The sequence below is a fragment of the Leguminivora glycinivorella genome, chromosome 20 (genome assembly GCF_023078275.1).
Source record: "Leguminivora glycinivorella isolate SPB_JAAS2020 chromosome 20, LegGlyc_1.1, whole genome shotgun sequence".
NCBI lineage: Eukaryota > Metazoa > Arthropoda > Insecta > Lepidoptera > Tortricidae > Leguminivora > Leguminivora glycinivorella.
In genome coordinates, this window is record NC_062990.1 from 3602106 (window position 1) to 3613675 (window position 11570).

An 11570-nucleotide genomic window follows, 5' to 3' on the forward strand; every position below is an offset into this window, starting at 1 on the left:
AAATCAACATTGAGTCATGGGGCTAAGGTCGAGTTATAATTGATAGAACGCGCTCTGAATTCGCCCTCCGAACGGGTCGGATTCCATTCTGTGCTATCAAACTACAGTAACAAAACGTCGTATAATCATACAAAAATAAGAGCACTTAAGACTTTTTGAAATAAGTATAGTCGCAGCAACGCGATAAGGCGCGTGTTTGAATGTAGATTTTAATACGTTGGTTAAAGTCGTGTTGATTTATAAGTATTCTTCCGTCTCGGTCCGATTTTACGCATGCCAGTTAGCCCCAGCTGTCATTGAGTGAAGACGTGTTATTATTCGTTTTAAAACGTCATTTTGTAATAATATTTTTGCAATTTGAAGAGAAAAATAGTAATAATAGGTGCGTGTGGTGTGTTTATCGCTTTTTGCGTTGTGTTTTTATTTTGTAGTGATATTTTGTTAACGTAAATTGTTTGTTGTAAATAAGTACCTAACCCTTTGTTACTTACTCCTAAATATGTTATGCTACATTTGCAAAAAGCGGATAATCTTTAAAAGTGATTTTATTTCTAGTATTGTGTTACGGTGATCCGGAATTCTTTGTCTGTTATTTTTGCTTGTAAATTCCGTTCCGTGGTATTTTCCGTTAGAACGTTCGCGATGGCGTTCAAGGTCAGACTTACCTACTGTCATGTTGTGCCTCGCTCGCACTTTAAGGGAAGACTAGGATGGCAATACATAATATTGTTATTATTGAGTATGTTTAGATTTCATTATTATCATAATGTAGATATTTTGTGAAATCAATGTGGTCGACGGATGCAAATGGTGATTTGAATACAAACGTGCATTTCGCTTCAAATGATAATTGCCATGACAGTTTATACAAGGGAGTGTAGAGTGTACCTACTCACTTAACATTTTGTAGACATTTTTGATAGGTCTATGAGTTATTTAAAACTTAAATAATTTACTTGGAAGTGAAACATTTTAGTAGCTTAGTAACATAGCCATACTATAACTACCTACTTACTTTTTTTATTCAATTATTTGTTAAAATAAATTTATTTAATGATGCACACTAAAACGGCATGGTTCTTTGTAAAAGTGGATACCTACGTATGACCCTATGACCTATGAAACTCATGAAAAGAGCGGATTTATAAGGCCGGCAAACGCACCTCCAACATTTCTGGTGTTTCGGGTGTCCGTAGGGGCAGTGATCGCTTACCATCAGGCGACCAGCCATCGTACTGTGCTTCCAATTTTATCACTTCCACGTGGATAAGACACCTGTCACTCTCACACTGACATACTTGCCAAAGCGTGACGGATACTTTATCTACATCAAAGAGGATCGAGTGCTATAGAGAGTTACTGTCAAAGTAAAATGTGTAATTAAAACTTTTGAACTTCAGTTATGACAATTTGGCCCATATTGTTAGCATGATATGTGTTAAAATTTCAAATAGGTATTAATATTAGCGCCAACTAGCCGAGCGTTCCCCAAAGGTGTAACACTGTAACGCCATCTAGATCACCGTACCTTTTTCTCTATGGCTTTGAAGTACGTTTTTTTCTTAGACTATCCGTCTATACGGAGTTACATATCGTCACTATGAAAAAATCTCGTATCTCACATTGCTCCTCAAAGACAAAACGTAGTAAGTCTATATGCATTCGATACATAATACATTTTTCTCTTGATTTACAGAAGATACAAGTTTTTTTCAAAGTAGTGCCGATATGTCTTTGTTCTTCATAGATAAGTGATAAAATTGGAAGCATATTACGCCGGATGTCTGCTCGTTTGCCTCCTATCTCATAAAAAAGTGAAACTAACTCAAGAGGTCGTGCTGTACGTTCGTCTCACTCTTTCCCATTTATAATATTAGTATGGATTTTATCATAATTTTGTGCAATATTAATTTTGCAGGCAATGGAAAAAATAGAAAAGTCAAAAGTGGACTCTGAATACCTAATACTAACTATAAAAAGGCATGAATGTATATGGAATAGAAACAGCGCAGAATACCACATGAAAGGTATGAAAGAAGAAGCATGGAACCAGATATGTGAGGAGTTGATACCAGGTTGGCAGGATTCGTCAGAGCTGGTGAAACATTCTAAACGTAAGTACATTTTAAACAGTAGGCGAGACGACTAAAAAAACGAATTAGTCCGTCAGTTAGATTATCAAAGAATTTTAGACACGTATTTTTTCTTTTTTCTCTTAAACGAAAAATGACGTCGGTACACTGCGTTGAAGTTTCGCGTGACCTCACGCCTAGGTACAATTTTTACTTAGAAGTGACGTCACAAGCCCACTCCGGAACTTTGATGCTCTTTATCTTTGTATTTTTTCATTAATTATAAAAAGCGAAAAATATGTGTTCAGTATTTTTGGACGATCTAACTGACGGACTAAACAGAATGCCATTTAGAAGAAAGGCCAGAGTAGACGCTCGGAGCGGGGCGGGTGAGTGTCCGTAGTTTTAAGTTAGGAAGAGCGGTACCCCTTACCACAGGTATTTGTTTACTTAAAAAGGGGTATCCACAACTAAAATTATGTAAGTAATTCTTAAAATGAATAAAGAATTTTTAATTTTTTAAATTATTTAATTTAACGCCTATGCAGCGTCGACTCAGGACACTTGTATGAGCGTCTATTGTTTGACTTGCACGCCACACGCCCCGCCACGATGCATGGCCAATGTAAGCGTGCACTCAGGCCTTCAGGGCTGAGAGCACGTATTGGAACCTGAAATGCTTAAAATCATAGGTAAGCATGCTCCACCGTAGACCGCATCATCACTTAGGTGTGATCGTGGTCAAACGTCTACCTACCCATACTAAAAAAAAAAAAAAAAAAAAAAAAAACATCTGTGACGTGTGGTCAAAAATATTAATTATATACGACTGTATGACAGATGATAATAAGGTCGTGTATACACGGTGAAATACCATTCAAACAACTTTTATTATAGGACCAATGTTGAAATTGCAAAAAAAATTTCGATGTTTCATACGTTCCAATTGATTGATTCCGCTCATTTATATGGAACAGCAAAATTTTTTTTTGCGATTTCTTCATTGGTCCGATAGTAAAAGTTGTTCATTATGTCTTATGACCTCAAAAGTCACTATGCAAAGTTTGAACGGTCCTTTTTATTTCACCATGTAGAATTATTTGGAATGGTTGGTTTGTGAAGGTGTTTGTGGACTCAGCCACAGTATAAGGGTCCCCCCACATCTAGCGTCTCGCGAGCGTCGCGTCGGGCCAACTGTAATGGGCAAAGCCTGACGCCGCGTCGACGTCTTTTTCCATACAGTTGGCGCGACGCGACGCTTGCGAGACGCTAGATGTGGGGGGACCTTTAGGGTTCAGTGCCAAAAAGGTACAAAGGAACTGTTATTTTGCAACTTTGTCCATCACATTGCTAAATAAACCATTCTTAATTTTAGAATATGAATTAAAAAGGCGATGGCACAACATTCGCGACTACTACAAGAAGGACTTAGCACTCCAGCTCAGTGGCGCCATCGGGCAGACGAAGAGGAAACGATACGTCTTCTCCGCGAATCTGGACTTTCTTAGGCCGCTTATGGATCAATCTCTGTAAGTTTTTTTTTATTTTATTATGGACTGATCGCCTATTGACCCCAGTCACCTGATGGGAAGTGAAGACAGAGTCTAAGATGGAGCTCATCGATTCAGTAATAGCCTATTCACTCTACGTTTAAAGAGACCGAGGATATTTCCTTTCCGCACGTGTATCGTACGACGTTTTTCAGTGAATAAGGCCCTTTGAACGACATAGGCACATAATAAACCACTTCTCGCACTAGTGCGATAATAATAGCAGTCGTAGAAGGCGACTGTGGGATATGGGTTAAATTGTGGCGTGGGCGAGAGGCTGGCAGCCTGTCACTGCAGTGTCACAGTTTCATTTTCTTTCAACCCCTTACTTGCCAGGAGTGGCACTGAGGCTTTCATGGTAGTTTCATGTGCTCTGCCTGCCCCTTTGTGGGATGCAGGCGTGATTGTATGTATGTATGAAAATCGGCTACTTGACCCTTTTTTAAAGTCTATTTTATATTATTTATTACTGTCCAATTAACCGAAAAAATACTACCATATTTTATTACGACTTGAAAACCACCATAAAACTTTTATAAAGTTTACTTTAACTTAATTAGGCAAAAACATCATTAGCCATGTTAATCTATAGATTGTCTGCGCATGACGTAAATCGAATCGAGCACAAAATTTTCTGACATTTATGTTATGAGGCATAAAGTTCATCATGTAATTGATTTACTCGGCATAAAGTTAAGTTAGGTTCTATGACGTCACTACACGTCTGACAGCGTTTTCGGTGGCCAAAGTTAAAATAAATATTACACATTTTTAATCGAAAAAACGTAGCCACCGTACACTTTTAATACCCAAAATCTTTAAAAATTGGTTTCTTATGTCAAATACTACTGGAAACAATCATTTCTTGTGCCAAATTCGATAAGAGTCTAGTAGCCTATTATAAGCTATGCTTAGTTTGCGGCTAGGCCGATTTGTGTGAGCTGTCAAAGGCAGATGATGAAGATGAGAATACAGGCCAAAGGTCGGTGCTTCTCGTCCTTGAGATGGCCAATATTGGACAATAGGTTTAAGACACGTGAGGGAACCGGACTAATTATAATACGGCCTAGTTACCCTTCGGGTTGGAAGGTCAGATGGCAGTCGCTTTCGTAAAACTAGTGCTTACGCCAAATCTTGGGGTTAGTTGTCATAGCGGGCACCAGGCTCCCATGACCCGTGGCAAATGCCGGCATAGCGCAAGGAGGATGATAAGGCTTAAGATACATAAAGTGTAGGTAGTCATCGTAGATCTGTAATAAAATCTCGCAATGAATTAATGTTTGTCCTGTCCTTACAGAAGCATTGAAAAACAAGAACAGGAAGAGCCAGAAGAAGAAGTATATCTAGAAGAACATCTATACATCTCAGATGAAGAAACACCATTAAAAAGAAAAGACGCTAGACAAAGCGAAACCGTAGAAGACAGTAAACATTATTCTATATCTAAAAGTGTAGATCTTCTAGAAGATGATAGCGACTGGCTGTTTTTAAGAAGTTTATTAGCAGATATGAAAGATATGAATAGGGCACAGAAGTTGGAGTTTAAAATGGGGATTTTGAAGCTGTATAAAAATATTTTGTGTGATAAAGATGGATATGGAGTTGATAGTAAAGTAAATATTGATTTTGTATAATTTTATAGTGTTTTATTGAGAACTAGCTTTTTCCCACGGCTCGCGTTAGAAAGAGACAAAAACCGGCCAAGAGCGTGTCGGGCCACGCTCAGTGTAGGGTTCCGTAGTTTTCCGTATTTTTCTCAAGAACTACTGAACCCATCAAGTTCAAAACAATTTTCCTAGAAAGTCTATATAAAGTTCTACTTTTGTGATTTTTTCATATTTTTTAAACATATGGTTCGAAAGTTAGAGGGGGGGGGACGCACTTTTTTTTCCTTTAGGAGCGATTATTTCCGAAAATATTAATATTATCAAAAATCGATCTTAGTAAATAAACCCTTATTCATTTTTAAATACCTATCCAACAATATATCACATGATGGGGTTGGAATGAAAAAAAATATCAGCCCCCACTTTATATGTAGGGGGGGTACCCCAATAAAACATTTTTTTCCATTTTTTATTTTTGCACTTTGTTGGCGTGATTGATATACATACATATTGGTACCAAATTTCAGCTTTCTAGTGCTAACGGTTACTGAGATTATCCGCGGACGGACGGACGGACGGACGGACGGACAGACAATCATGGCGAAACTATAAGGGTTCCTAGTGACTACGGAACCCTAAAAAGTAGCCTATGTCACTCTCCATCCCTTCAAATATCTTCATTTAAAAAATAACGACAATTCGTCGCTCCGTTTTGCCGGACAAACAAACAGAAACACACACTTTCCCATTTATAATATTAAGTATGGATGACAACTTTTACCTAACTGTTATCTACTGTTATATAAATTCGGAATGGTGGTAAAGAGGAGTAGAAAGGCCGAAAAACGGAAATATAAGACCTTCAAACCCCTCTCTGCTGGAGTTATGGTTCAAGGGGTAGGGCATGGGACTTCTGATATACTCGTATCCAGCTCCAAACTAGTCTAAATAAAGTTATGCAGCTAAAACTTTTGTTTCTTGCATTTCCTACTACACTTTTTAATGCTTGACCTGTGCTAAAAACAAATGGAAAAGCGGTAAAACAAATAACGAAGAACTCCAAAACTTTGTAACTAAATCACTTTCAAGAGACCTCAGGCCTGCCAAGATGTCCATCGTGCAAATACTATCTACCCAAAATAGCATAATGAAACGTAATCAATATCAAAAGGTTGCAACTAACGACGATTTTCTTAGGACATAAGACCTTTTGATATTTGCTATGTTGTTCATAATACCAAGTACACATGGCCTGTTTGCCATGCTCGTGTGTTTAGGACCACGATCGTCACTTGTTTTTGAACCACCGATCTCCTCTTGGACATTTTATTGGAATGTAAACTGTATACCGTACCAGTTAATGACCATTTGAGAATGGCAAATTATTCTGTTTTGAGATGGTGGGGAAGTTATGTGATTATTAGCTATCCAAGGGACGAAAAAGACATGTTTTTGGATGTAATTTAGTTTTTGAGAGAGATAAGGGTGTAAGTTAATGTTAGATAAAGACGTTTAAGGTAATGTAGACGAAATAATTTAGTTAAAGGTTATTGAGATTTATGTTTTATTTTATAGAAAAGGAGTGACTGCATCTGAAGAACAGTATAATAAAGAGCAATATCGTACAGTATGGCCACTCCCGCTCCCCGCTGAAAGTGCAACCCACCCCCTCTCGGTTACCTCACAGGTACCACCTGTCAAAAACGCGAACAGTCGACCTGACATATTTCACTCATACAAGCATAGTATGCGTTCACCTACACGAGCTTAGACTGTGTGCTAGGAACGCGCCTCTTTCATATATTTGATCGCCAGTGTCCGAGGTGTGTCTGAAGTTAATATGTAACTCAGGTCGCATTATGGTAATTGTCGACCGAGACGAAGCCGAGGTCAACACACATGTGATCTGGTTGATGTAGTGTTAACTTAAAAAAAAAAAAACATTTAAAAACACAATACACCGGTCAAATCTTACATGAAAATCGGCTAAAAAAACAAAGTGTGATGTAAAGCTAGATTTTTGGTATGTTATTTGGAGTCCTTGGGGGAATGTAAGACTATATTTTGCAAGCAAACAAAAAGTGTGCTAACTTCGTAATTAAAAAAAAAAAGTAAAAAAATCGGACTTTTTTTGGTTTTTATTTTTTTATTAAAAAACTATGCGTTTTTGGTCAAAAGTTGCTTTGTAGAGTTGAAAGCGCATTAAATTTCAAACAGTTTGACATCTTTTTTATCATTGTTCGTCAAATAGTTTTCGAGATATGAAGCGTCAAAAAAGGTTAATTTTTGACGCATTTATAAAATGTAGCGTTTTGCCAATATTTTTAGACAAATATCTGCAAAATACTTCAGGATATGATATATATTGCAATATAACATTATATAAAATTTATTTTGCTTTAGTTTTAGTGCAAATAAAGGTCAGTAAGACGAATAGTTACTTTGGTAAACAAAAAAATCTATAAATAGAGAAGCCAAGAGTCTGGTAGATTGGTTAAGGTAAAATAATTTACGCTAAAAGTTTTAGGTTGAAAGTGCTATCTATTCGATCTTACTTTCTTTGATATCCATTTATCTGAAAAAATTTCCTAAGCTAACTTTGCATCGATTTGACTATTACTAATGAAGAAATAAAATACAGTAAAATTTTGAAGTTTAGTAAATTAGAAAAATAAAACAGAATTAGTTACATTTTCCTGGTTCTGCATCTTGATGGCACAACTCCTGTAGTGATAGAAAGTCCACTTGAGTTGTATTTGACCACCAATTGCTGTGGAATAAACTACGGGAACGGAAAGCGCCCACGCCAAATACTAAGATACTGGAGAAGTGGTATTCCCAGCAGAAGAACGTAGTAAGATGGAAGTCAACTCTGTCCACAGCCAGCGGGCTAAGCTGTGGCGCGAGACAAGGAGGCAGTATGTCTCCGGCTCTCTTCAGCGTGTACATGGATGGGCTGTCGCAGGCTTTGACCAGTACCGAGGTTGGCTGCTCCATCAATGGGCAAATGATAAATCACATCGCATATGCAGACGATATGGTCCTACTAGCACCATTTGTTCCCACAATAGCTATGCGTAAGTTACTCGCAGAATGCGAGAGATACGCCAGCCAGCATAACATGAGATACAATCCGGACAAGTCTGAATTTATGCTCATGGAGGCAGCACATATGCCCACACAGGTACCACCTCTTTTGCTTGATGGAGTTTAATTGCGGAGAGTACACGAAGTCAAATACCTACCTTGGCCACATCTTGTTTTCCAGTTTAAAAGACCTGGAGGACATAGAAAGGCAGAGGCGAGCCACTCGTAAATATTTTTTTCCGCCAAGCGGCGATCCTGAGGTCTTTCTGACTGTAAACTTAACTTACTAAATAAATGTTGATTTGATATACGCAAATATGTGTCTGAGTAATACTTGAACAGCCCCCAAATAATAATAATTCGTTCTCCGCTACGCCTCCTGTAAATATATGTAAACTATCCCATTTGGCCATTACCATCCACCGATTATTTCTGATCCAGTTATACTAGACTTATGATATAATCCTATTTTTTTTAAATAACTCGCACTCTTTTGGTCTTAAATGAAAGCTAGTGAAATTTTCTACATTTTTATTTTACAATTTATGTAATAGCCTGAGTTGTTTTGCTGATATCTGTCTCAAAATATTAGCAAAACGAATATTTTCATAGAAAGGGGGAAAATGCTCTTTTTTTGACGCTTCATATCTCAAAAAATATTTGACGGACATTGATAAAAAAGATGTCAAACTGTTTGGAATTTAATGAGCTTTCAACATTACACAGCAACTTTTGACGAAAAATGCATAGTTTTTTAATAAAACGGCAAAATACAAAAAAAGGCTGGTTTTTTTACTTTTTTTTTTAAATTACGAAGTTAGCACACCATTTTTTTGCTTGCAAAATATAGTCCTACATTCCCCCAAGGACCCCAAATAACATACCAAAAATGCAGCTTTACATCACACTTTGTTTTTTTATTTCTCTTTTTGACCAGTGTACAACTCGCAGTGACCCATTTGTTTCCGTTATTGCAACTATTTGCTGTTAAAGTTAGCTATAAAAATCAAAATGTTTTTCTAAAAATATTCGGTCGCCCAATTTGAAAAAAAAAATCGACATCGGAACTAGCTCCGGTAACAATAGAGCCTTTTTTCTTTTTTTAAACCAAGAGCTAGTCGTTAAAGTGATAGATTTTTCACCACACAAACTCGTGAAGGCTCTCTTTAATCTTTATTTTTCAGAAGCCGATGAATGTCAACGTATTGTTTGCATATATTTTTTTTATACTACGTCGGTGGCAAACAAGCATACGGTGCGCCTGATGGAAAGCAGTCACCGTTACCTATGGACGCCTGCATGTCAAATAGTGTCACATGCGCGTTGTCAACCCATTAGAAACTTGTATACTCTCTTTTGATGTGTTAAAAGTACACAGCAAAAAGGAGTGTACAAGTTCTAAGGAGGGTTTGGTTTGCCGACGACTCAAAGGACAATAGACAACAAATTAGTTTCGTAGGTAGGTCCTTCCGTCACAAGCACACTGCACCCTCCTTGAGCTCTGGCAGCCTTACTCACCGACAGGAACACAACACTATAAGTAGGGTCTAGTGCTATTTGGCTGCGGTCTTCAGTAAAGCAGAGGTACTTCCCCAGTTGGGCTCTGCTCTAGATTCGAGCGAGATGATATCCGCTGTGCTGTGCCCTACCACACAAAGCGGAATATCATTGCTATGCCCTACCTCCAAAATATATATAGTATTTTTGCGAATTGGTGTCGTGATAATCTTTGTGTTTCTATTGGTATCAAAATTAGATTTTTTTGTGTCTTAAAACCGTCGCAATATATATTATGAACAGAACTAATAAACTAGGTATACTTAAGAAATAATATTTCAAGATTTTCATTTCCATTCCGTTGTCATTTTTAGCAAACAAAATATTTTTTTTTGAATGACGGTAATTACTTAAAAATCTTTTTTATTTCAAGGAATTATTAACAATTACATAAAAACTAAAAAGTAAAATTTGTCTATGTTTGTAAAAACTTACATATTGTAAAACATAAAAGAATAATCAGATTTCAGTTTCGTTCCCTAGATTCAAAACTTTAATGATTATACTTACCTAAAAAGTTTAATTGAAATCTATACACCGTTTTGTGTGCGAGCTCTTAGCCTACGTCGCTGGCGGGTGTTTCTAACACAAACTATTGGTATTCAGATAAAATGCACAACAGCTGCACGAGTATGATTGACTGTTGACGAACTGAGACTTTAAAATGTCGCTTTACGGTCAAAAGGGTTCCGTACAAAAGGATCACCCCTTCGCGACTGTCTGCCACATCGTTGAACTGTGACATTGTTTTAGTTATTACAACAGTTCAATCCATACTAATCTTATAAATGGGAAAGTGTGTGTGTTTGTTTGTTTCTCCGTCTTTCACGGCTAAACGGAGCGACATATTGACGTGATTTTTTAAGTTTTTGTCAGGTCTTACAATAATAAGCCAACCCCAGCTGAGCTACCGAAGCTTACAACACAAACAATTTTTTGCAGTATCTGCTCTGAAAAGCCTGAAATTGATTCGACAAATTTTCGACATATGAATAATTTCAAAAGCTTTTCTGACCTCATAAAATATAAAACATTGATAGGGTACTTTTTATGTCTTTTTGTTATTTATACGTTTCCTGAACACCCTTTGCTTGTAGTCAAAACCCTGTGTCGGACATATTCATGATCCGCTTCTATCGGCGATAGGACTCGTAAAATGTTGCTTCGAATCATTTTTTTACTCGAAATATTTTTTTTTTGCTAGGAGAATTAAGACGACTGAAAATTATCTGTTGATATGTCTTTCCCATCACGGAAACAAATTCGTATACATGTAACAGCGCCATCTCTTATCAAGTTGTGAAAACTTCAAATTTTTAACCCCCTGATGCAAAAACGACGGTTTGACGTGTTTTCCTGTGAGTGTGTCTGTCTATGGCATCGTAGCTTTCGAGCGGATGAACCAATTTAGATTTTTTTTGTTTGAAAGCTGTATTAGTAAAGCTATATTAGACTTTAGCAGTTTCATGTGCTCTGCCTACCCCTTTAGGGGAAATAGGCGTGATTGTATGTATGTATTAGTCGGGAGTGTTCTCAGCAATTTTTTAATTTTGTATTGTGATTATACAAAAAAAAACAAACAAAATTTTTTTTGCGAAAAATTTTAAAATTTATGTAACATTTTTTCTTTCTTTTGGCCTCAGAAACGCGTGGTTCAAGTTATGCGGGTTCCTCGCGAGCACCTTGTATTATATGGA

The 11570-nt window shown here is 37.1% G+C and overlaps 1 protein-coding gene across 2 annotated transcripts; it reads left to right on the forward strand.

The window, feature by feature from the left end:
• Positions 1-298: 298 nt before the first annotated feature.
• Positions 299-5257, forward strand: LOC125237186. 2 transcript variants are annotated; one of them, XM_048144178.1, is made up of 4 exons: positions 299-382; positions 1919-2114; positions 3448-3601; positions 4923-5257. In XM_048144178.1, the coding sequence occupies exons 2-4, from the start codon at positions 1922-1924 to the stop codon at positions 5254-5256; spliced, it is 681 nt and encodes a 226-aa protein (XP_048000135.1). In that variant the 5' UTR covers positions 299-382; positions 1919-1921; the 3' UTR covers position 5257. The 2 variants fall into 2 exon arrangements, with proteins under 2 accessions (XP_048000135.1, XP_048000134.1); XM_048144177.1 differs by having other exon boundaries at positions 301-383; positions 1920-2114; positions 4920-5257.
• The last annotated feature ends 6313 nt before the right edge of the window (positions 5258-11570 follow it).

What these genes read in the sequence shown, in the direction of transcription:
- LOC125237186 (XM_048144177.1), top strand. Translation starts at nt 1,922, where the DNA reads ATGGAAAAAATAGAAAAGTCAAAAGTGGACTCTGAATACCTAATACTA. An exon ending in GCTGGTGAAACATTCTAAAC is followed by an intron (nt 2,115 to 3,447) that starts GTAAGTACATTT and finishes TCTTAATTTTAG; the next exon opens with AATATGAATTAAAAAGGCGA. An exon ending in CCGCTTATGGATCAATCTCT is followed by an intron (nt 3,602 to 4,919) that starts GTAAGTTTTTTT and finishes CTGTCCTTACAG; the next exon opens with AAGCATTGAAAAACAAGAAC.